This window comes from Gallinula chloropus, assembly GCF_964237585.1.
Source record: "Gallinula chloropus genome assembly, chromosome: 26".
NCBI classification, from domain to species: Eukaryota; Metazoa; Chordata; class Aves; order Gruiformes; family Rallidae; genus Gallinula; species Gallinula chloropus.
Window position 1 is genome coordinate 529,079 of NC_140111.1, and position 25,490 is coordinate 554,568.

General features: G+C 61.8%; 1 protein-coding gene across 1 annotated transcript in view; it reads left to right on the forward strand.

Moving 5' to 3' along the window:
* Positions 1-5,380: 5,380 nt before the first annotated feature.
* KCNH6 (potassium voltage-gated channel subfamily H member 6) overlaps positions 5,381-25,490 on the forward strand; it is a gene marked incomplete at both ends in the record, with an annotated part of 30,880 nt that continues 10,770 nt past the window's right edge. The window contains 4 exons of the mRNA XM_084275637.1: positions 5,381-5,456; positions 8,608-8,838; positions 16,298-16,453; positions 22,885-23,096. Coding sequence (XP_084131763.1) covers positions 5,381-5,456; positions 8,608-8,838; positions 16,298-16,453; positions 22,885-23,096 — 675 coding nt within the window. The remainder of the gene's footprint in view (positions 5,457-8,607; positions 8,839-16,297; positions 16,454-22,884; positions 23,097-25,490) is intronic.

The following is a 25,490-nucleotide window of genomic DNA, read 5'->3' on the forward strand; positions in this document are numbered from 1 at the left end:
CAGGGGCCCAGCCAAGCTGGGTCTATTCTTAGCGGGGCGGCCGGGCAGGAGCAGGCAGGGTGCATGGGCCACGTTCCTCACATTCCCCATCCCTGGGGACAAGGACAGCCTGGAAATACGCAGCCACAGCTTGGCGGCAGCGGGGGGCCGGCAGCGGGGGCCTCCCCGGGTGGGGGAGATGGGGGGTGGCAGCACGAGGGGGGGGTCCCTGGAGACATCAGGAGTGTCGCAGGGATGTGGTGAGCTGGCGTAGGGATGCTGCCCCTGCCAGCTCCCTGCCCCTGGTTGCACCATCCTCTGTCTCTGCTGCTTGAGCGAGCTCAGGAGGGTAAAGGGGAATTTGGGGGGGGAACCCCAAAGTCCTGTCCCCCCCAAGCAAGCTCAGACTCTCCCCAGACCCATGACTTAGCTACAGTTCCTTACCAAGGGGAGAAGGGGGCAGCTCCAGCCCAAATGTCACCCCCACCCTCCCCACATCCCCTCCATCCTCCATCAGGCATCAAGCACCCAGGTGATGCCACCATCGCCTGTGGGCACGCTGCACCAGGCCCGCAGCCGGGTCCCACCCTCACCGGGGGATGCACTGGGGCTGCACACTGGGCTGAACCCCCCCAGCCCCCCCAGCCCCACAGAGCCCCCACCCTGCACAGGCAGCACCCCCCTGCCCCGCTTCCTTGGGGTTCCTTGGCAACAGGACCCCAAAGCCAGCTCTGCCCATGTCCCCACACCGGTGGGGACTGTCCCCACCCCTCAGGGCTCCCCCTCAAGCTGAAACCATCCCTGCCAGGACCTCGCAGGCGGCAGGGAGATCATGGCCACAGACAGAAAGTGTTGCAGCCCCGAAAGACAGGGGAGCAGGGGCCCAGCCCTTGGTGCCCCGCTGCTCTGCCCCGTGCCCAGGTTTGCAGCCAAACAGACCCCCTGCCAGCACCCTTCCCTCGGGCACATCCTGCCCTCCCCTCCAGCAGTGCCAGGAGTTACTGCAGCTGCCGGCTCTCCCCATCCATCCTCCCAGCCCAAGGACTGTGGGTGAGTCACGAGCCTACCCCGTGCCTCAGTTTCCCCAGCCGTATGGCAGGACAGGCAGGATGCTGGTGTGTCAGCCGTGACCTGAGTGTGCCTGGAGCTGAGTCCCTGCAGCTTTTCCTGCCACTTCCAGGCAGGAGGTGGAACACAGCACCTGTGATGTGGTTTAATGTCACCGAGTCCTTCCCAGGGAGGCGTGGCTGAAAGCCCAGCCTGAGGAGGGTTAATTTTGGCTGCACTCTAAACACTGTTTGTTTTGGGTGGGGTATTTTTTTTTTTTTTTAACTAAGGAAACAAACAGTGCAGGGTGAAAGCCTGGAGAACATGCCAGGGTTTGGAGTGGTAAGGGCAGAGGGGGGAGCTGGGGCAAGGAGCGTGCTTCCCCCTGCAAAATCCACTTACAGCCCCGATTCCTCCCTCCCCGTCGCATCACTGGAGCATCTTCCAAAAGTGAAGGGCAAAGCAGGGGCATGAACCGTGCCAGGCAGCAGGGACAGCCCAGCCTGCCTGGGGACAGAGCTGGCGGCTGAAGGCAGCTTTGGGGACAGCCAGAGCCCCGTCTGTCTCCCCGTGCCGGCTGTGTTTGCCGTGCAGCTCTAATTACAGCAGTGTGGGGGAACGCGGCTCTGCGCTGGCAAACATTCCTCTCAGCCAGCAGCTGGGATTCAAGGGGATGCCTGTCCCTCCCAACCCGCACCTCCCACCCCAATTCCACACCCCGTGGAAGGGCTGTACCCCTTCACCCAATGCTCCTGCACCTGTCCGGGGGGCATCCCCATCACTGGGTGGGTGATAATCCCCTGCACAGGTTATAATTCCCTGTACTACCAGGTGGCTCCTTGTGCACTGGTGCTGCAGGGGCAGGGAAGGGGAGGACACCCTTGGGAAGCACCCAGGTGTCCTTTGCCCTGAAAATGGGGTTTCCCCCTCATTCCCTGGGGTGTAGGAAGGAAGGGGAGAAAGGGGAAACAAGCAAAACTTCAAAACCATCCAAAGAGGAGGAGAGGAAAGAACTGAACCAGGGAGGAGGAGGAGAGCAGGACAGGGAGGCAGAGGATTACTGCTCAGTGAATTAGAGGGAGCCCTTGAACAGCAGGAGAATTTGCCCAGAGACCCCAGTTCTTCCTATTTGGGATAAAATGTAAGCACAGGATTAACTGTGAGCATATGCTCACGACTCAGGGAATTGAAAAGTCTGGGCATAAAGTGCTCCAAGGAGGGCAGGGAGGCAGGGCATGCATGGACCAGCAGCCTCACGCATGAATTGGCTCTGCAGGGATGTGCTGGGGGGACTGGGAGAGCTGTGGGGGAGATGGAAGAGCCACGGAGGATGAGGAGAGCCATGGAGGAATGAGGAGAGCTGCAGAGGGATCGGAAGAGCCATGGGGGCACTGGGAGCCTCTTGGAGCTTAGTCAATCATAACCTGAAGGCAATGACATGACTCAACCCCATCTGCATGGGGAGGATGCTTGGTAAGAGACGCTCTTCCGTCATCTACGTGATGGGATGAGACTCCCTGGGCAGAGAAAGGGGGATCAGAGTGTCTCCACTGCCATGCCCAGCGCAGGACAAACCTCCCAGGGGTCACTCACTGTCAGACCAGCCCTGCCAGAGGGGTCCAGGTCGCGCTGGTGGCCCTGCAGTCCCCTCTGCAGCCGTGCTCCCCGCTGGGCAGGGCTGCGAGCCGGCACATGCCCTTATCACCAGACACATCCCTGTCCACGTGACGTGTCCGCGCGCATCCCGGACTGATTTATGGGATGAGAGAAGGGCAGGAGGCCAACCTTAAACCCTGACTGCCTGGTGATTAATAATCACAATTATGCTCATATTAGCTGTAGCAATAATAGTTTGCTTTCCCCTGCAGACTGGTCATCCAGGAACCCGAGCAGGTTCCCAAGGCCGAGTGACCAGCGTCCCTGTGTTCCCAGCGATGAAACTGCGGCACGGAGCTGTCTCCCTTGAGTCACCCAGTATATCAACAAGGAAACAGAGAAGGCAGGAGCCTGGACTCCGTGTCCCTCTCCCTCCCCCACGCTATTAAGCTGCATCTGTGTAATATAGAGCAAAACATCCTCCACGACTCGCAGTAAATCATGGCAGAGGCAGTGTGCAGAGTGGATGGGGGGAGATAATGGGTTTTTCACCCTCTTCAACAATAGAACAAGTTTTTCTCTGCTGGGGAAGGCTGACTCCTACGACAGGCAGAGATAAAAGCAGCACCGGGGATCTGAAATGGACCTGGAAGGGCACCTGCCTTGGCTCACCCATTTGCACTGCTGGCCCAGGGACAGGAGGCAACTCCATGGGCATGGCCTGGTCCCCACGTGGGTTGCTGGGGTGCACTGGAATATTAATTGAAAATCCCAGCAAAACACTCCCACTGATGATAATGGACCATAATCCTCTTAGACCAATTTCATGCCTGAAAAATCATGCATGGAAGAATCAGAATAGAAAGGCCCTGGCTGGGCACTGCCCTTAGCAGTGGGGCTGGGAGAAGAGGGGTGGGCAGAGGGGGGGTTGTCGGGAAGGAAAGGGAGCTGCTCCCCTCAACCATCACCACTCAGGGGCACAGAGAGATGGGCAGGAGAAGAGCTGGACTTGGGGTTAGATCTGAGCATCTGCTCCAGCACAGCAGCATCGCCATGGGACCCCTACATCCCCCTGAGACCTGGGTACCCACTGCGGCCCCTGTGCCCTACGGAGCCCCAGGATGCTGAGACCCCCAGGACCCTCCATGTCCCCCAGAGCCCCCAGGACGCCCCGGACCCTCCGTGTACCCCACGAACCCCCCGTGCCCGCAGAGCCCTGTGCCAGGCCAGCCGCCCCGTGCAGCCCCCCCTCCCCATTCAAGCATCCAGCGCCCCCCCCGCCCCTCCCGCCCGACCCTTCAGCACCGCCGCGAGTGGACAGCGCCGGGCGCGGGGTCCCGCCCGGCCGGGCACCCGGCACCCCCCGCACCCCCCGCACCCGTGACCCTGCACCCCCTCCTCCGCTCCGCTGCACCCGCTCCTCCGTCCCCCTGAACTCCACCCACCCTCCCCCGGCACCCCTTGCTCTGTCCCCCTGCACCTACAGGCACCCTCTCCCCTGATGCATCCCTGCACCCCCTCCTCTGCACTCTGCACCCCTCGGCACCCTGTCCTCTACTTCCTTGCCCCTGAACCCCCAGACATTTCCCCCGCCGACGCTTTCACCCACCGGCACCCCCTCCTCTGCCTCTGCACCCCTGCAAATCCTCCTCCGCCCCCGCACACCCCACCCCCCACCACCCCCCCGCGCACCTCAGCACCACCTTACCGCCCCCTGCACCCCCTGCACCCCGGCATCCTCTCCTCTGCCACCCCCGGCACTCCAGCGCCAGCCATCACCCCCTCCTCCAGCACCCCCTCCCCACCCACTTCACCATCCCGACGCTCCAGTTCCCAGCGCCCCCAGCATCTCCTCCAGCACCCTTCTCCAGCGCCCTCAGCACCCTTCACCTGCACTCCCACCATCCCCCACCCCCAGCACATCCTTCTGTCCCAACACCCCATCCTCCAGAACCCCCTCTCCCAGCCCCCAAGGACCCCTACTCCATTTCCCCCAGCACCCCCTAGTCCAGCCCCCCAGAACCCCACCTTCACTCCCCATCACCTCCCGTCCCAGCCCCCCAAGGATCCCACCTCCACCCCCCCCCCCACCATCACCCCTTATCCCCATCCCCCCCCTAAGGACCCCATCTGCACCCTCCAAACACCCCCTGTCCCACCCCCTCCCCCCAGGCCCTCACCTCCAGCACCCCCAGCACCCACCTTCTCCCCCCGCCCCGCCCCCCGCCCCGGAGCACCCCCAGCCTGCGCGGCCGGTGCCAGGAGGTACCGTGCGGCTGCCGGTGCCGCGGGCTGCCGGCAGGTACCGGGGAGACGCGGGGGACGCCGGGGGGTGCCGGCTGCCCGCGGCCGGCAGCTGTTGCTGCTGACAGCCCCCCCGGAGCCTCGGGCGGGCCGGGGCAGCGGTGACTAAGCACTTTGGGGATTTCTACTCTTATTATTTCGTGCTGTTATTTTCTCCCCCTTTCGAGCGTGTGTGTCCCCCCCCCACCTCCCCCCGCCCCATCCTCACCCTCCCCGGCCGCCCCCGCCCGGAGCCGGGCGCGGCAGGGCGGGCGGAGGGGTTCCCCCTTCCGGCCACCGGGAGCATGGGAGCCCCGGGCCGGCTCGGCTAAGCAGAGCTCGGCCAGCCCTGGGGTGAGGCGGAGCGGGGCCGCGCCGTGCCGGGCCGTGCCGAGCCGCTCCGGGGCCGGGCCGCGCTCCCCGCCGCCCCCGCGGCAAGTTCCGCCGCTCCCGGGGCGCGCAGGGAGACGGAGCGATGCCGGTACGCCGGGGCCATGTGGCCCCCCAAAACACCTACCTGGACACCATCATCCGCAAATTTGAAGGGCAAAGTGAGTACCGCACCCCCGGAGCCGCCCCCGCACCCCCCGCGGCGGCGGGCGGCCCCCCAACTTCGGGGGAAGAGGAAAGGGGGGGTCAGGAGGGTGGGCAGGGTGTCCCCGGGGAAAGGAAGGCGCCCCTGTGACCTCGGGGGGATGGGGGGGGGGGGGTGTGAGCGGAGGGAGAGGGGTGGGCGACAGGCAGGCAGAGTCCCCGCGGGTATTTATAGACAGGGCGACACAAGGGGACGAGCGGTCCCGGCCCGGCGCTGCCCCGGGGGCTGGGGAAGCCGCAGCCCTCCGCAGTCCCCGGGCTAACGGGGGGGTCCCCGGGGGTGTCGGGGAGGGGACCCCGGCTGGCAGGGGTGGGGAGAGGGGCGTACGCCGGCGCGGACGGGCTGGCTGCCTGTTTGCCTTCAACTCCGCGCGGCTCGGAGGCAGCCGGTCCCTGGCGAGACGTTGCCATTTGCTGTTGCTCCGAGTAATCCCTTTATATGAATTTTTTTGGGGCCGTTTTTTTCCTTTTGTGTTAAATACAGCGAGGAGTTTGTGCGCATCGGGGAGCGCTGGGGGGGGCCGTGGGGAGGAGGCAGCGGGGGCTCCGCTGTCGGATGGGGCTGGGGGACCCCTACGCAGCCGGGGATGAACGGAGGGGAGCAGGGGGCCCCGGTTCGCCCCAAAACAGCTGTGCTCAAGGGTCTGGCCGTGGGGCGCTGTGCACCCCTCGCCGCCCCGGCTCGCTGTGGTGTTTCTCCGGTGTCTGAGTTTGCGGGGTGGGCAAACATCCCCACTGCTGCCGGCTCCGTGCTGAGCTGCCCTGGCTGTGAGTGACATGACCCCGGGGACGGAAAGCAAGAAAAACTGTCCCTGGTTCCTATCAGTCCCCCTGGGAAGCGGCGGCTGGGGAGCAGCGGGGGCACGTGGCGCAGCGTGCCAGCGGGGAAGCAGCCAGGGCCCCGCGTCCCTGCCCGCTGCCGGCCTGTGCTCTGCCAGCCATGCCCAAAAACACCGCCCTGAGCTCCCCCACCGCAGCTCCATGGCGTGACGGGTATCGGGAGACACCGAACCAGCCCCTCCCTCCCCCCATCACGCCGCTGTCGCTGGCACCATGTCCAGCCCTGCTTGTGGGTGCCGTTACCCCCCCTTCCCTGCTGCAGCTTCCGTGGGTGCAGCTGCACCCGCTGAGTCCCGGCTGGAGGAGCACACCCCAGCAGCAGGGCTTTGGGGGAAGGTCCCCTCCTTGTGCCACTTCCCAGCTGGCAGAGCACTTTGGACAGAGAGGAATTGGGAAGAGGGAACTGGGAAGCATCTGGCTGTGCCAGTGTGTGGGGTTTGCAGCACCAGCACGAGCATCAGCCCTGCGTGGGAGAGGGAAAGGTGCTGGGGTGGGAGTTCCCCACCAAGGGCCACTAATGGCTGTCACAGGGTGGGGTGAAGCAGGAGACCTCGGTGCAGCATCCCTTGAGGCACTGGTTTTGCTGGGAGGCATCCCCCAGAGCTGGGACTCTGCAGGTGACATTAGGGAGAGCCCCAATGTGCCAGGGAGAGGTTCCCCACCCAACTGGGGCCCGGTGCTGGATGCCACAGCCATGCAGATGTTTCTCCTGCATTTGGCTGGAGCTCAGCAGGGTTCTGGAGCGCACAGGCTGCAGATGCCATTCCTGGGTAATCCAGGAGATTAATTGGGGTCTGGGCTGGGAGGCAGCCTCCAAACGGACCCTCTGCTCTGACCTGCCTCTGGCTCCAGCCCAGAGCCAATGCCAAGTGCTGAGATGCTGCTGGGGAGGGCACGGCATCTGTCGCACCAGCAGCCGCAGCCGCCCATCACAGCCCAGCAAACCTGTCCCAGAGAGGGTCCTCCCTAGACCAGCACCCCCCAGTCTCCTTGGAAACCCCCCCCAAAATCAAAGCAAATCAAAGCTCTAGGCTGGGTCTCCCCCAGGATAAGGATGGAAGCGGCTCCATCCAGGCTGGACAGCCTGGGCTGGGCAGTGCTGCCACACACCCCAGTGCAACAGCAGGTTTGGCCCCAGCCCAACCTGGGTGGCTGTAGCACCAGGAGGGGATAGAGTAGCACAACTCCCTGCCTCAGTTTCCCTTTTCCTCTACCTGAGCCCCTTTCTTCTTGAGCACAGCCCAGCAGAGTCTGGAGACACAATTATCCTATCAGACATTTGGAGAACCATTTCACCTGGCTTCCCACAAAGCCCATCCTCACACCGGCTCCTCCTCTCACCCCGTGCCTGACTTCAGGCAAATCTGAGCAAGGGTGGGAAGTCTCCAAGATAACTTGTGTCTCTGATAAGCTCCTGGGGAGGGACTGCAGCTCTTCCTGCTGCCTGCAGTGCTGGTTGGGGACAGATTGTCTGTGTGTTAGCCAGCAGTGAGTCCCCACGTGCCAGCGGTGAGACATCAAGGCTGCACAGGTTGTCTCACCCTGGGAAAAACTGCCTTTACAGGGAACCCCCCACTTTGGGTCCCCCTGTGCACATGGCCACTGATTCACATGAAATTGGGGGGATTTTCTCTCCCTGAAGAGCAGAGCAGCACCCAGAGTGGTGTGAGCTGGTGCCAGCCATCATCCCCCCAGCCCGGTTACCGGTGTCCCTGGGGAACCTCTCCCTGCACAATCACAGAATCACAAGGTTGGAAAAGACCTTTAAGATCATCAAGTCCAACCATTCCCATCCTAAGTGAAACCATATCCCTGAGCACCTCATCTGCCCTTTTTTTGAACACACCCAGGGAAGGTGACTCAGCCCCTCCCTGGGCAGCCTGTTCCAGCCCTGACAACTCTTTCAGTAATTTTTTTTTTTCTAATATCCAATCTAACCCAGCCCTGGGGCAGCTTGAGCCCATCGCCCCTTGTCCCATCTCCTGTCCCCTGGCTGAAGAGACCATCGCCCACCTCTCTGCACCCTCCTGGCAGGGCAGGGGAGGTGGGGAGAAGGTCTCCCCTCAGCCTCCTCTTCTCCAGGCTCAACACCCCCAGCTCCCTCCGCCGCTCCTCAGAGGATTTGCCCCCCAGCCCCTTCCCCAGCCTGGCTGCCCTTCTCTGGACTCACTGCACAAGTCCCATGGCAGGTGGCATGGAAAAGCCCGAGCATCCCCCTGCCCCCAAGCTGTCCCTGCATCCTCACGAAGTTCTACCCCCTTCCCGCAGACCGCAAGTTCCTGATCGCCAACGCGCAGATGGAGAACTGCGCCATCATCTACTGCAACGACGGCTTCTGCGAGATGTTCGGCTACTCCCGCGTGGAGGTGATGCAGCGGCCCTGCACCTGCGACTTCCTCACCGGCCCCGACACCACCAAGAGCTCTATTGCACAGCTCACCCAGGCCCTGCTCGGCTCCGAGGAGTGCAAGCTCGAGATCCTTTACTACCGCAAAGACAGTAAGAGTCACTTTTTTGGGGTGATCCGATAATGGGAGGTGCCACTCCCCGGGATTTTGGGCTGTATTGGGAGGCAAAAGGGGTCTGATGCTACCAGAGCATCAGGATTGCACCCAGAGCCGGGGCTTTGCTGAGGGCGAGTCCGTGGTGGCTCCTGGTGGGATGGAGCCGACTCTGCTGTGATGGGGCACCGGGGGCATCGGGACCTCGAGCAATGGAGGTTGTTGCCAGATTATTTGGGAATCAGGTTGTTTGCAAGCCCCTGGTGAAGGCTCAGAACTCCTAGGGCAAGCAATGCCATCGCTCTTGGGATCCCCATGGCATGAAGGAGGATCCCATGGGAAGCCCGGAGAAGCCAGGCTGGGACACACGGTCTGTTCTCTGAGGTGAGACAGACGTTCCCCCCATCTCTGCCCAAAGCAGGTAGAGCCGGCAGCCTCGGCGCTGCCTTCCCAGCGAGCAGGATGCGGCTGTGCGTGCACAGATGGAATTACGTTAAGATGAAAATGAAGCTTTGATGGAAAATACTGGTGATTAGTTCTAATACTGCAGGAAGTTAAATAAATATTTAGTGCTGCAAACCAGCAGCGGCCAGGGCTCCCAGGGGCAGGGGAATGCAGACCGGGAGCTGGCTGGAGGTTAAAAACATTAAGTATTTCCTTTGCTTTTCAACGTGGTGGAGCTTCCCCATCGCTTCAGACTGTGTTGTAGGGGGCTTGGCCTGAGCAAGGGGCTGCACCCTGCTGCCGGCAGCTCCTGGGGCAGCAGAGGGGATGGGAAACCACTGTGAGCAAAAGAATGGAGAAAGCAGGAACCCTGGCTCCCAGCCCAGCACCCTATCTCCAGGGCTGGGACCCGGGTGTCCTGGCCGCCCTCCCAGAGCCTATCTCCCAGGCTGGCATCCAGGTGCCAGCTATCGGCCCTGGGAATTATCCACCAGCAGCACCCCACGTGTTAACCCACAGAGTTAACCCGACGGGGTCAGGCCCCGCACCGTGGCAGGGTCAGGCCACTCGCCGGCTCTTTCCCATATGATTTCCCTCCCAAGGGACCTGGTCGAGGCTCTTCCCCATGGAGCCAGTCCTGGGTGAAGCAGGAGCAGGGAGCACTGCCAGGGCTGGGCTGCGAATCTTCCCTCGGCCGGTGCAGTTTGCAGGGGGCTGGCTGGAGCCCAGCACTACCCAGGAGGTGTGAGAAGTGGGCACACGCTGTCCCCCTGCTCCCATCCCAATGCCAGCGCAAGGACAGCATGTGCCAGCCCTGTTTCCCTCCCTCGGGGTAGTTTCCCCATCCATCCCTGGGAGCCACTTGGCTGGGAGCCCGATCCAACGGCATCCTCCCTGCTTTGAACCGTTCCCGCCAGGCTCACGGGATGCTCGGTGCTCTCCTTGGAGCCCTGATCTTCCTCTAGGCCACGGGAAACTCTCAGCACAGCCCTGAGCTGCTTTCTTCTCTTTTATTTCTTTAAAAAAAAAAAGGGGATGGGTTGGGGGGAGAAAAGAAAGCCCAGAAGCAAGCCCTTCGTGTCTATTTTTAAACCCCAGCCCCACCAGCAATATGCTTTCCGATTGTTTCCCCACAGCACTCAGCCTGCGACCGCTCAGCCCATTATAAATGGGTCTTATCGGCAAAGAAAAGGCCTTTGCATTACAGGGAGCTGCTGCTTAATTAGCCGGCGGAGGCTCGGAACCCGCCTGTCCTCCTTTTCAGACCGGCGGCACCAATCTCCAGCCTCGACCTGCTGTTTATTACTGCGGTACTCCTGGCTCTGCGGCTTGCGGGGCTGTTTCCTTGCTTTTCTGCCTGCCAGAGACAATATCACACCCCAAACCTGCCTGTCAGAGCCCTTCCCGGCAGGGCCGGGGGGGTGGATGGAGGTGGGTGGGAAGGGGGCACCCGTGGGTGCCTGGGCAGGTGGCTCTGCCCGTGCGCAGGGTGGGTGATGGGGTGATGCCTGGCCCTGGGGACAGCCTTGCTGCTCCCTCCTCACCCGGATGCCGATGCTGTCATTAGCTAATTATGAAAGGCGGCACGGGTGCTGACAGCAAGCCCAGCCCCAGGCAGCCGAAATGGAGCCAAGAACCAAACCCAACTGGGGGAAGATGGGACCAGCCTGGCAAGGGCTGTTGTCCCTCCCTGCCCCACATCCCCAAAAAGGCCTTGGAAAGAGGGGAGAGCCCAGCCGTGGCACGTGTGGGCTCTAATCCCCTGCTCAAAGCTGGGAGATCAGTGAAAAGTTAATTTCCTTACAAGATGCTGCACAGCTGGGGCTGCCCCAGCCGGGGTGGGGGGGGTCAGCTCCCGTCGGGGTGAGGCCCAGCCCTGGGGACACGATGCCCAGGGTGGAGCCGAGCCCCCTCCAGCATCCCCTGGGGAGATCACTGAGGGGCTGGTGGGGCTGAGCCCCATGCAGGGTTGGGCTTTCCCCCATCTGGGGGTGATGTGCTTTGCAGTGAAGCCACCAGTGAGAGAGTGAGAGCCCTCGGGGTCCCTGTGGTGGGGCTGGTGGCCGCAGGTGCTGGGCAGCGTGACGCTGGCACGGCCCGGGCGGCAGCAGCTGGCAGTGCCCGCCGAACGCTCCGCCGTTAATCTGCATGAATGTGATGCTTGTGAACATGAAAGGGGAGCTGCGAGGCTGAGACAGCCGGAGCAGCTGGGGGGGCAGCAGCTGCCTGCAGCCCCAGCACCGTCGTCCCCTCTCCAGGCAGAGCCACTGCCGGTCCCCTTCAGCAGGGGCAGTTTGTGCGGGTCCCCTGGGGCCAAGGGTTAGGAACCTGGTCGGCCCAGAGAACTCCTGCACTGGTGCTGTGAACTGGGATTTGAGCAATTGTGACTCCCGGTGTCACCAGGATGTGTGACCCATGGGGTGCCTGAGCAGGCAGCTGTGGGGCTGGCAGCCAGCCAGGCAGGGCTTGTGGGGTGTCACCGCACCCGAAGGGGACAGGGGGACTCGTATGACATGTCCCCTCTGCCCCCAGCCCAGGGCACGTCCATGGCACAGCAGTCACCTCGCAGCAGCTGCTGCCAGCTGGCAGGCGGGGACGGATCCGGCCTGGTGTGTCCCTGGGGCTGCACGAACAGCCCTGCGTGCTGTGCCCCGCGGGCTCGCGGGCAGCAGGAGGGAAAACCCCACCAGCAGCTGCCAGTTCCTGGCTCTCCTGGGGCTGGCAGCCCCTCTGCTGCTGCCCCGTGGGGTGGACCCCCCGGCTGGAGGAGGAGCGGGGGGGCACGGCTTGCTGACAAAACCCCAACTCGAGCTCTTTGCTTGGACAAAAATGTGGGGTTTAAGCCAAGCTGGGACCGTTTGCTTTGCATTCCTGCGAGGGTCGGGCTCAGCAAAAGGAGCTGTGACCTCCGGAAAGGGACACACATCACGGCTTCACTCCATATGGGACTTATAAACATTCTGCCTCGCGATGACAAACGCCCCAGTCCTGGAGCTCCCGTGCTGAGGGGCCAGTCCTGCCATCCCAGCATTGCTGCACCGCAGCTCCAGCCACCCTCATTGCCCTGGTTCTGCCCTGGGGACAGCATGATCTGGCACAAAGCTGGAAGAGACACATTTCCCATCATCTTCTGCTCCTTGGATGCTTTATGCCTGGACCAGATACCTCACAAATGGTGGGACAGTCCCAGAGCATCCCCAGCATCCCCAGGAATCCTCCCCAGGCGGCTTTTTCCTGAAATCCCTGCCCCAGCAGAGCTCCCAATTCCCTTCCTAAACCCTCCCTCCCCATCCTGGCTGGCAGTTGCATCCTCAGTGAGAGGTGGCCCCACATGCCATGGGGACAGGGCCCTCAGGATGGACCGACAGCCCAGGGAAATGCTGTCAGTGCTGCAGCTTTGGCCGCACAGCCCCGTGCTAAGCTGGAATAATTCCTGTGGCCAGTGGGGATTTAGCAAGGGCAGGACCAGGGGCTGGATGCGGCCGCTCACTTCACTTCAGCTGCATTTTGCCACCCACCCCTGTACTGCTCCGGGACCCCTCTTGGCTCCTGGGGATCATCCTTCCACCTGCACCCCAAAACATCCCGCTGGGCTAGGAGGCTCCTTCCTGTGGCTGCGCAGCCGGTGGGCACCCTCAGCCACCCGACGCTCCCAGCTTTCCCCTCCCACTCTTCTTCCCACCAGCGAACTCTGCTGAGTGTGGAAATCCCGGCTGGTCATCGCTGCAGGGCAGCAACCTCCCTCCCACCACCCTTACTTAATAAGGTCATTTTTCTGGTGTGGGGATTGCTGCTAGGAGCACTTTTCTGCTGCTCTGATGTCCCAGCGGGTCCCAGTCTCCCAGTACCCTTTTTGGGTGCACAGAGAGCGGCTGGTTCAGACCCCATGGCGCACACTCCCCCCTGGCACAGGGCGATGCAGACCTGGGTGCAGGGGCTCCCCAGCGCCCATCGCTCACCCCGGATGCCGAAGGAACACCCATCCCATGGGCTCAGCCCCAACCTCCATCATTTTCCATCCCGCCTGGAGGATTTGCTTTGGGGCATCCCAGCAATCCCTGCTTCCCTTTGAAGTTTCTACCCTGACACTGATTTATCCCTGGATGGGCACAAGGCTCTGCACTCCTGAGCATCTCCCTGGGCGTGCCAGTGACCCCCATCCCCGTCCCCGCCGTGCCCTTCCAGCCCCTCTCCTCTGCTCCGTTATATAATACCACTGTAGATTTAGCCACTCTGCCATGAGACCCCGCAGATTAAATCTCCCAGCCAGGGGGAGGGAAGGATTCGGTCAGAGCTCCGAGGGCAGATTAATAGCTTGCTTTTTAATATTCATAACAATACTGGTTTGTGTCCGGCTCTTGGAAACCCCCGTGTACTGTTGATTAGTTTAATACTCATGATACCGACAAATGCATTACCCACTGGAGGCCACAGAGGATAAGAGGGCTGGGGAGGGAGGGAGGGCCCCCGACAATGACATTTTTAATGTTATTAAGTGCTCACTTTTATCAAGGTCAGAAGACAAGAGAGGTCGGAAAGCACAGACCGGGCTCAGGGGATGCGGGCTGGGAAGGTCAAACTGCCCCTGCTGGGAATGAGGTTTCCATGCAAACCCACCAGTGTGGGACATCCCAAAAGAGCATCCCTGTTGCATCCCTCCTGCAGAGCTCTTTCCCCACCCTCCAGGCTGGGTTCTGTCCCAGATGGGATCACAGGCAGCCCCACAGCACAGACAGGTTGCAAATGCCCCCAGGGCTCCTCCAAGAGATCATTCAGTAGCTGGATAAAATTAGATGGATGGAGACAGATTAGCTGAACAGCTGAAAGGAAGAGACAGGCAGATGGATGGGGTAGGGGATCGAGGAACGAGGATGGGAGCGCAGGGCTGGGGTCCCTCCCAGGGACGGCTCAGCCCACCAGCACCACGGCAGGTCCAAGGTGCCTGGGTTTTTGGGGGTGAGGATAGGGTAACTCAGCATCTGCAGAGACCAGGCTGGCTCACTGCACAGAAACCAAGGCAGGGCATGAACTGTCAGGGCTCTCCCAGCTGCAGCCACTCCACAGAGCTGGGGGTCCCCCAAATCACAGCTTCCCAGAGCCCCCAAACCTTGGGGGGCTGCTCTGCCTTTGGATCAGGCTCAAGGGAACTCGCTGCTCCCACCCCAGCTCCATCTTCTCCACCCTTCATGCTCCAACATCCCCCCAGTGCCACCCACACCATGGGGCAGGGGTCAGAGCTGGGCACCCAGCTCCTGGCACACAGGGCTGTGCTGCCTTGGTGGGGCCATTCCCCTGGGGTCAGGGGGGGCTCAGCAGCCCCAGCCATGGCAGCTCAGGCTCAGCCCCTCCACAACTCACAGGCTCAAACCAGGCACCAGCTGCCTCCCAAACCCAACCCCAGACTCCTTCCAGCTGCTCCTTATATCCCACCAACTGGATGTAACTGGGTCCAGTTTGCAGCTGTTTAGTATTGGTCTGGGATTAACCCTTTCCGTGCCACATAGGGCCCCATGAGAAGAGCTCGGAGGCCAACCCCTCGCACCACCACGGAGGAAGGAAAAGTGCAGCAGGGAAAGGCATGAGGGAAGGGAAAGGAAGGGGAGGGAAGGGAAGGGAAGGGAAGGGAAGGGAAGGGAAGGGAAGGGAAGGGAAGGGAAGGGAAGGGAAGGGAAGGGAAGGGAAGGGAAGGGAGAACTAATCCCACTGCTGGGCCCTGTAAAGGGATTTTACCAGATCCATGTCTTGCCCGTTCCTGTCTCTGTGTGTGTGTGTGTCTGTGTGTGCACATCCCTGACGTCACGGCAGATGCTGAAGTTGCCCAATGCTGGCCATCTGCTCCTGATTACGGGAGGCCCTGAGCTCCTTAAAATTACCCGTAGAAAGGCTGACATCCCCCTCCCGGGCGGAGCTTGGCCGTGGCGGGAGCGGGGAAGCGCTGGATGGGCCGGGCAGCACATCCCTGCTGGATCGGCTAATCCTTGGTGATCAGAGTGCCTGGGGAAGGAGAGAGGAGGATCCACACCCAGCAAGAACTGCTGCAGGAGGAGGATGCTTTGCTCAGTGCTGCCCAGGCAGTGGTACTCAGGGAACTGGGTGCTCCATGGTTTCTAGCAGCTGCGGCTCTGGGATCCCACTCCCACCAGTGCCAAAGCCACAGGAGACAGTGCAAGGAAGGGCCCACAGTGATTATACCCTCAGGCAGGGTTTTGGAGGATTTGGGGGGGAACTAAGACATCAGGAGATGTGGGACCCCCCGTATCCTCTGCATGCTGCTCTGACTGCTGGTACAAGCAGGGCTTGAGGGGTTGAGCCAGCATCAAACCAGCAAATCCACTTGGCTTCATGCCCTGTGGCCACATCCAGGGTCCTCCCCACAACCCCCTCACTTCCAGGACACTGAGCCGGTCCTTGTTGCCCCCTCGTGCCTCAGTTTCCCCATGGCAGGAGTGAGATGAGCCTGCACTTGACCATTCATTCCAGTCCTGTCAGGGGATGTCCTTGGGGACTGTCACACCAGTTCCAGCATGTCCTGCTGCCCGGGGCTGGACAGGGCACACAGCTGGGCTCTCACCTCCATTACCCACACCCAGGAAATAAGACAGCTGAAATCAGTCCTCAAAAACTGCCTGGTGATTGCAGGGCAATTAGCTATGGCGTGATTACAAGCAGCATGCTTAATGAGGTTAAACTGCTACCTGGGACTTTCCGAGTTCTTAATTACCTACTCTTTAATTGCTGCTCTCAAGTACATTAATATAAATGACTGTCTGGGACAGAAGGAAAGAGACAGGGAAGATGTGATCTGTGTGAGGGGGGTGCTGTAGAGATACAGCCCTTCCCTGGGGCTCTGAGGGGCTTCCAAACCCCCCCTGCTCCTCATCAGCGGGGATTCCACCCATCAAAGCCCTTCAAACAACACTCCCCAGTCCAGAGTGCTCTGTGCTGGGGAAATGGGGTGGGCAGAGCCCCCTGTGCGACCCCCTGGCCCCTCTGAGCGTGTCTCTGTTCGGCAGCCTCGTGTTTCCGCTGCCTGGTGGACGTGGTGCCGGTGAAGAACGAGGACGGCGTGGTCATCATGTTCATCCTCAACTTTGAGGACCTGGCCCAGCTCATCGCCAAGAGCGCCGGCCGCAGCCTGCACCAGCGCCTGTCGCAGAGCTGGCGTGGAGGTGGGTGTCACTGGGGGCGGTGGGGACGGCGGGAGGGCAGCGCAGGGCTATCCCTGTCCCATGGTTTGCTCGGGAGCTGATGGAGGGGCTGCGCCCCTGGCAGGGCAGCATCCTGCCCCGTGAGGCTGAGCCCCACGCTGTTCCTGCACAGCCGCAGCTCTGCCGGCTCGGGGGCTGTTGGAGCCGGCTGTGCCCCCCGCACAGCCCATCACCTGCACACCAGCCTGCACACACCTCCTGAACCCCCAGGGACCTGGGGACAGGGGTGGGGACTGACGGCCCCCCCACCCCCAGCACGGGTTGGTGTGTTTTTAAGGAGAGGGTGTCCTGCTGCAAGGGAGCTGTGAGCCCCTTCCGCACACCCCCGCTTTGCTGCGTCCTTTCCATGTTTAACACGGGGAGGATTTATCTGGCAGCGCCTGGGACCCCTCCTGTGTGCCGGCAGCACTGCGCTGGCTGGGGCAGGAGCTGCTGGTATGGGACATGACCCACGTGTGAGGTCACCGGGTGGGCTGGGGGGCATTTGGTGTCACCAACGTGCTATGGGGACATCACCACAGGCGGATGGCACAAGGATGGTTGTGCTGGGATGGCTCTGAGCCTGTCCTGGGTCCCCTCCCAGGCTTATCCCAGGGTTTTGTGGGGCTTTTGGAGGCAGTGGAAAATTCAAACTCCCTTTTTTGGGAAGGCTGCATCAAAGGGAAGCTGTGGGGAGGCTCTCGAGGGGTTGTGGATACCGAGGGACACAGATGTTAGACCTGCCCAGGGGAAGGAGAGCTGTAGCTTCTAAAGATCCTCCTGCTCTGTGGCCCTTGGTGCCACTCACCCATACTTCAGCCAGGGAAATAACCCTACATCTCTCTCCACACAAACACTCCCTGGGGATGCGGGTGGCTGTACAGAGCCTCTGGGCAGGACTCAAAGCTGAGCTGTGGGAGCAGCCTGGGTCTGTCCCCCCTGGCACGGCGGGTGGCACGGCAGGACTGGGACGGGACCCAGGGCTGGGGCTGCATCAGGGACCGACGGGGACACAACTGCTCGTGTCAGTGGGGTGACATGAGTTACCTCGCTGCATATACACACCCCGGAGCCGTTGAGGTGTTGGTGTGCGTGGCAGCGGGTACGAGCTGAGGAGCTTGGTGTGGTGCTGGGCGCTGTATATCCTCCGGTCAGACAGACGCACACGGGACTGACGGACATGCGTGTGTGAGTGCATGTAGAACCTGTGCGTGTGTCCCCGTGCCTGAGAAGGGGTGCGATGCGTAGCTTCGGTGTATTGCTTTGGGACCAGTCAATCCCAGTGCACAGACTGCTGAGGAAATCCTGAATTCCAGCACTGGGGTTGCTCCGCAGCCCCCTCACCTCCTGCTACATCCCCACATAGGATCATCCGTACCCCACCCCACCCTGAGCCGGACCTTTGGCTGCAGCAGGCACCCGAATCTAAGGGTACCTCTTGTCTTCCCTGTGAGTCGGCGGTCGCGCTGCGCATCCAAGGAGCGGTGCTCAGGTTTCCCACTCCAGCGCTGGGGAGTGCGGAAAGGCCAGAGCTGCTGGCAGCAGCCCAGGTGGGGCTCTCGTGCCCGGGTTTTCTGAGTCAGTCTTTAATTACACAGCCACAGGCGGCTGCGATGCTGCTCCCTGCGCCCTGGGGCACGGGGAGACTCGGCTGCTTTGCTCCTTCCGGCTGGAAAGCCGCTCCGGGCAGCGGGGATGGGATGCGCAGAGGGAGCTCGCACGGGTCTCCCGTCGGCGGGAGCATTTTCGGGGAGCCGGGCAGGTCGGGAGCCGGCCCAAGGAGCCCAGCGGCGTGTGGGGGCTCGGAAGGGTCAGCGCCTTTGCAGAGTTCGTGTGACATCCCACCCGCCCTGGGACTTGGGCCGCTCTCGGTGCAGCCGGCGAGTGCTCCGGGTGCTGCTGGCCGAGGGGAAGCCCAGGCTGGCCCGGGCCCCGTGGCCGCAGGGTGCGCCCTGGCCGCTCACACTGGCCCGTAGGAGCAGGTGGCCGCGGGCTCCTCCACGGACCAGCACTAGAAGAGGACGAGCGGCTTTGTGCTGGGGGGGACACCGGGGGCGCGGGGTCCCGCTGCGGGCACTGCCGGCTCCTCACCACGTCTGGCCCTGCCCCTCCTGAGCCGCTTTTGCAGCCCTGGCTGCCCTTGCCCCAGTCCCAGGTTCCAGCGAGGTGGTCTCCTGGTCCCCTGTGATGGCACAAGTGACCCCCCCTTCGGTTCAGCATCACTCACCTAAAATCCAGAACAACTCCAGGAACAGAGTTGCTGGAGCTACTTTTTTTTAATGCCTTGCAAACTCACCATCTCTTTTGTGTGGGGGCGGGGAGGTTCCCTCCAAGTCCCACCAAGGAGATTTAGAGGCTCAGTTTCCTCCAGGACCGAATCCCTTAAGTGGCTTTAACCTCTAATTGGCTTAGGGATGCTCTGCACCTTTCCCATCTTGCATCGTAGGGGACTATTCTCCAGCCCAGCGATGCTTTCTGCGAGGTCAGGGTCTGCCTTGAGCACACAGCAATGCGGAGGCACGGGAGTAGGAGCTGTGCCGGAGGAGCACAGCCCCCAGAGCCGCCCTAAGTTCTTCACAGCCACCGCCCTGACCCACCTCGCCCCGGCGATCACGTGCAGCCAGGTTACACCTGTCTCTCTTGTGTTTTGTTTCTCTCTTTAACAAGGTCAAGGTAGGAGGTTGAAGTTTAGTCTCCCGTCCCTGCGGCGACTCACAATCCAGCGGAAATCTCTGCCCACCAGTGAGTTTGATGGAGTAGCCATTGACTATGGAAAGGTAACCGTAGCCTTTGTCTGACCTAAGCCCATGCCTCAGGCCAGGTCCCAGCGCTCTTCCTTCGCTCTCCCCATCCTGCTCTCCCTCGGCTGCTGTGGCACGGGCCGGATCCAGCGGTAGGGGCTGCGGTGCTGGGCCAGCACTCGGCGCTGGCACCGGCAAGGGCTGGCGGTGAGCAGCGGTGCTTTGGTAGCGTGGGATGGAGCTAGATGGTGCTGCTCCTCAGGGCCCAGCACGGCACATGCCACGGCTGGCAGCAGGAGCAGGAGACGTGCCGAGTTGGCGGGTGCCAGTGCCGAAGCTGGAAGGAAGGTTTGGCTCCGTAGTGCGAGTTGTCCGGGATGGTGGAGCTCCAGGGAGTTGTCCCAACCCCGAGGAGGAGATGTGCTGGTGACTGCAGGAGACTGGAGCAGGGCTGGTGTGAGCAGGGACTGGCAGGGCTTGCAGGCACACCTCGGAAGGGCACGTTTCCCCGCGTTCTCCTGGCAGGGGACAGGCAGCGCTGGCTTAGCCCTTCAGCAAGGAGCGTGCTTTCCCCCAGAGAGGGTGATGCTGTCATGATGACATGATGAGATGGGAAAACCATTGGTGGGATCTCCTTCAAGACTGCTGTTCTTGGTGGCTTCTTGACTCTCACGAGTGCTCAAGGTACCTCCAGGCAAAGACGTGCTGTTTCCTGCAATGCTGCAGCTGGAGGCACGGGGCTGGGGCAGGAGACTTTTGCTCTGTTCTCATGTCCCTGGGCACCGGGGTCTCGCTGTGCTGGGTGTATCCAGACAGCCTGGCTACAGCTGCTTCCCAAAATGACAGGTATGATGAGGTGAAAGGTGCCTGTCTTCTCAGAGGTTGTGCTTATTGCAAGCTGAAGGCATCTGTAGCACTACAAGGTGCACTGGGTAGGTCGCTCCTACAGACACCAGCACTCCTAAAGGCTCTGGGTCCCCCTGGCTCGAAGCTGCATGGTGCACTGCAATGTTTTGGGAGTACAGGCATGGAAGAAGGGTATTGAGGACAACCTGATAACCCACCACTTCGGTGGAGCCTGGTCCAGGTCGAGGCAGCCCAGCAGATGCAGGGGCAGCCAGTCCTGCAGGCACCCCATCCCAAAACCTGCTGTACGGTCCTTAGGGATGGTGAGCAGTGCCCCAGTGTGCCTTGGGCACGCGTGTGGAGTCCCAGTCCCTCCCATGGGTGTGACTGGTGGGGGCACAGCCCCACAGAATTCTGCCCAGGAGGTGGTTGCTCTGTACACTCCATTTGTTGAAGGCTGGAAACCCTTTAGGTGTCCAGGGAAAAAGGTGTAGCGATGGCCAAGGGTGCTGTGGGAGAGGGAGAACCACGTAGCTTGCAAGCCCAGCAGCTCCTCCAGTGCCTCCTGGTGCAGAGCACATCATGTCCTGCAGATGCCAGCTCAGGACCCCAGGCACCGACCCTCAGTGGTGACCTGAGCTCTTGCAGCGGGTGAGGGAAGGGCAGGTCCAGCGGTGGGAACATCGGGATGCCTGGGGGAAGCAGGGCAGGTACTCCAGGCAAGCCCATCCCTGGGTCTCCTCTTCTCTTCTGCTCTGGCCTGCTTCCCAGCTGCGCAGCATCGCCCTGCAACCCGCCCCGCGGCCGCGCAGCCTCAGCAGGAGCTGGCAGCAGGTGGGAGCTGCCCAGTCCCCGAGGACTCGGTGGCCCCACCGCAAAGCAGGTCCTGGTCCCGGCTGGAGGTGACCTCAGGCACCGCAGCGCTTCCCAGCCCTCCGCCCCTCCTCTTACCTCCCCCGGCTCCCCCTCCTTCCCCCCCAGCACGCGAGGACCCCTTCTAATAAAACGCTTTCTCCCGGCTGTCTTAAAGCCTGGTGGTGACTCCCTGATTTTGAGGGACTTGAAGACATCGCCCAAGGAGAACTGTGTGCAGTCAGAGACCGAATCCCTCCTGGAAAAGGAGCGGAGGCCGAACCTGGAGGCCGACCCCACCCTACAACACTCGTCCCCGAAACAAGAGCCTCCCTTGCCGGGCCCACGAGGGTCGTACTCTGCATGGGGTTTCTTTTGGTCTCGCCCCGGGGGCAGCTTCCACAGCCTCCGCAGGGTCTCCTCCTTGGACAACTTTGAGGCTGCGAGGTCTGAGTTCCAGAGAAAATTCAGGGAAAGGAGGGCAAACTCAGGTAGGGGAAAAACCCCGGAGTTGTCGGTCCTACTGTGGGAGCCACGGTCCTGGGTGATGCCCCGGCACGTCTCGGGGGGGAGGTCTCTTACCCTGCACTGCTCTTCCCTCTGCAAAGTGGAGAGAAGCTGGGGGTCTTCTCCCCAAAACCCGCTGCTCCCCATGCGATTCCCTGCGTGGGCAGGTCCTGCTTCCTGGGCAGAGCCACCCGTGGTGTTGCGTGTGAGATGTGAGGCCGCGTGAGTTTGCCTTTGGCTGCCCCACGTGAGGGGCATCCTGGTGCCGACCCACCTCCCCAGGAGGGAGGGAAGGGGTCTGCTGGCGTGTGCAAGGTGAGCTGTGTCCATGCGTGGGAGGTGGATGAGACACCGGCCAGGCCACTCTGTAGGGCTGGAGGAAACATCTCCACCACCGTGTCCACGTCCTGAGCTCTTGTTCTCGTGAGGGAGATGATGACAAATCAGATGAGGGTCAGGCACAAGAAGCCTCAGTAATTGGGGATGGAGAGAGATCAATCTGCGGTGTCTGGCTAGAGAAAACGGGGGGGGGCATGATCCTCACACAGCTACAGACCTTCAGGAGGGGACACAACTGTAGAGAGAGGGAAGGGTGGCAGCAGGATGGCTAGTGCCAACTGGGCACCTTCACAGAGTCTTCAGATAGTGTCAGACTCTCAGGTCGTTGTCAGAGCACAAGGGAGAAGGGGCAGGAAACTGGAAATGGACCCCTGTCCTGCTGGTAGGAGATAGAGAGGTGGGGACACACTGGGTACAGTGCTTGGGGATGTTCCTGAAGCCCTGGGTGTGGGTACAGCTCCCTTCTATGACTACACATTGCCACAAGCCTGAGCATGAAGCAACTGCCTCTGGGCCACCTCATGGTCCTGTGCTGGGGGGACCCAGAGAGGCAGGTCCCCCAGGTCCCGGGACCCAGCCCCACTACAGCTCTGACCTCCCTATCTGGAGCCTGTGGGTGGAGGATACATCTGAGTGGGGATAACATCCAGCTCCTGGTTCAGTTAGGTGACCAAAACCAAGGCTGATCAGCTCAGGAGTGGTGTTGGTCAGGCTGAAGCATGCAGGGGTGGAAGAGACCCACCTCCTCCTTCACCTGTTCTCATGCCAGATTTGGCATCCCTCCTGGGTCTCACTGGGGTTGGTCTCCAACCCACCAGTCTCCAGGAGTAGCATTGGATGCCTCTGCATTTTGACAGTTGGTCTGAGCCCTCTGAAGGAGGTTTGATGGTGAAAAGATGGGTGATGTGTCTGAAAAGCAGCCCCCCCCTCAGGTCTCTCAGGTTGGGTATCCCATGTCTGAGCCACCCTGAAGAAGCCCAGCCTTTATGGCCAGGCAGACGTTGGTGTCTTCTGGTGGCACCTTGCGGTGGTCCCCAGCTCCTGGATCTCCTACACCGAGGTCAGGGCTCTGCGAACTGGTTCCTCCTCACAGTGCCTTTCTCAATGCTCCTCTCCATCCTCTTTCAGAGGCTTCTCATGTCAAACCCAACCCTCCGAACTCCACCTCAGACTCGGACCTCATGAAGTACCGGACCATCAGCCAGATCCCCCAGTTCACGCTCAACTTCGTGGAGTTCAACCTGGAGAAGCACCGCTCGGGCTCCACCACAGAGATCGAGATCATTGCTCCCCACAAGGTGATGGAGCGCACCCAGAACGTCACCGAGAAGGTCACACAGGTATGTGGGCAGTGAGATGCCACCGAGGCAGCGGTGGGGTGGTGCTGCTGCTGCTGGGGTACAGTCACAGCCATTCCCGTGGGGTTTGGAGGAGAGGAGGGGAGAGGGAAGGGATACCTGGACTTCCCATCCCAGGAGGTGCCAGTATCCTGTGGCGTTTCCCCTCAAATGAGTATTTCTGGTAACTGTGGCCATGAGAACAGTGGTGTGAACTGCTCATGGTGTGACAGTGGCCTCGAAGGGCCACACGCTGTGTGTGTGTTCGTGTGTGCATGTGGCTTCCTGGCCTGGGAGGCTCTGGCCGCCGTTTCCTGCCCCCCAGTGCCGGGGATGGAGACCCCCAGTCACCACCCATCTGCCGGGGAACCCCACCGGGAGCACGGGTGGCCCCGGGATCCCCGGGAGACAGCAGGTGGCACTGCACTGTCACCGACACACGCGGCACTGCCCGTCCCGGCGGGGACACGTGTGGCACTGTGAGGGGCACAGGGACATCAGCGTGTGTGAAAGGTGCTGCTGTGTCCCGCAGCCTTGGGCTGGGAGCTCTTGACAGTGGGGAAACTGAGGCACGGGAGAGCCCCGGTATACAAACCACATCGCAGGACACCATTGCCAGCAGCAGCCCAGGGCCAGTGGAATGGAGGCGCAGCCAGCTGGCCCCAGAAGAGTCCCCACATGCCACAGTTTGCCCCATGGGAGTGGGGTGCTCTGCAGGGTTTCCCCCCAGCACAGTGCCCACAAACCTTCAGGCTCGCAGCCTCCGTCAGCAGCAGACGGGCTCCCCACTTCCCATGGCATGGGGCGGCTTCTAGGCTTGGTGTCCCCCTGGCTTGTCCCCTTCATCCCCAAACCCACTTAGTCCCTCTCAACTGGGGGTTCAGGATCAGCCCCCAAATGCCCCAGCAGGACAGTGAGCGGTCTCCATGCTCCTGTCCCCATCCCAGGGGACACCCGTACGCCAGGGACCACCGCTGCGCGCCGGGGTGACGCTGGCGCGGTGGCACCGGCCATGTGGTGCGGGGTCATGAGCTGGTTGTGGGGTGATGGGAGGTTGTGGCACCCACAGAAGTCCTTTACCCCTGCACTTCTCCAGGGAGGATGGGAGGGAGGATGGGACGGGACAGGGTGGGACACGATAAGACGGGATGAACCTCTCCTCCTTGGTGCATCTCCCCACGGCCTGGGGAGACGCTGGCACCCTGCCTGTCCTCACCCCCACGTCCCTGTGCCTCCCACCAGGCTGTGGCTCCTGGCTGCTAAATAATTCAGGGGAGAGGCAGAGACAGCGGCGAGACACCAACAGCCGCTAAAAATACCAGCTGATGGGAGGGGAGACAGCAGCCTGGCCCGGGCAGTCTGGCCCCGCAGGAGCAGGCAGGGAGGGCAGGTCACAAGTGTAACGAATGTGCCAGGCTCAGCCTGCCAGGGCTGTGGCTCTGGGACAGGGCTGGAGGCACATGGGGATGCCATGGGGTCAGTGGCACCAGGATGGGGTCCTCCCATAGACAGCAGGTGGTGGTGGAGCTGGGCAGGAGGGTGCTGGAGATGGGGATGGGGGCTGACTTGTGTCAGTGTACGTGCTGGGAGTGACACTGGGTCAGTGCCTGCCTGCAGCCAGCACTATGGGCCTGATCCTGCCCAGTCCTTTGTGCTTGAGGGTCTGGCATGGTCCCCCCTCCCCAGCTCAGTGTCTCCCACCCCATATCCATCCCCAGCACAGGGCAAGGGAGGAGGAAGGCGTATGGCCACTGGGCTCCATGGGGCAGGAGCAACAGCCTGGGTTAGCCAGGGCTGTGGGAGCCTCCCCCTCCATCACCCACAGCCCATACACACCCTGCTCCCTCCTCCCTCCCTCCTCCTCCTCCTCCTCCTCCCTCCTGCGGCTGCCTCACTCCCTCGCTCATCGCCTGGCACCCAGCACCCCGCTGCCGGCACCCAGCACCCCACACCATGAGCCTGCGGCTGCAGCTGAAGCCGGTAAGTGCAGGAGGGAAGGGGCACCCAGCAGGATCACCACGGGGACACCCGGCATTGCCATCCATGGAGACTTCCAGGGCCACCCAGGCCACCCAAGGGTGCCACCCGCAGCCCTCCCCATGCCCAAGGGACAGAGAGGCACAAGGCTGCAGCTGCTCCCTGGCCCCATGGGGGTTTGGATGCTCTCTGGGGGTTCTTTTTCATTTTCTCCCTCAAATCTTTCGGGTTGTGGCTTTTTTTATTGATTCCTGCATGGAAAACAACAGGGCTTGACTTGCTCTTGCTCCTGCTGAGACAGGTGCCGGGAGCAAGGAACGAGGGGGCAGGGCAGGTGTCCCAGCATAGGGAGCAGCATCTGGGGGCCCAAATTCAGGACTGGCCCCACAGAGCTGCCTCCGGCCGGGCAGAGCAGGAGGA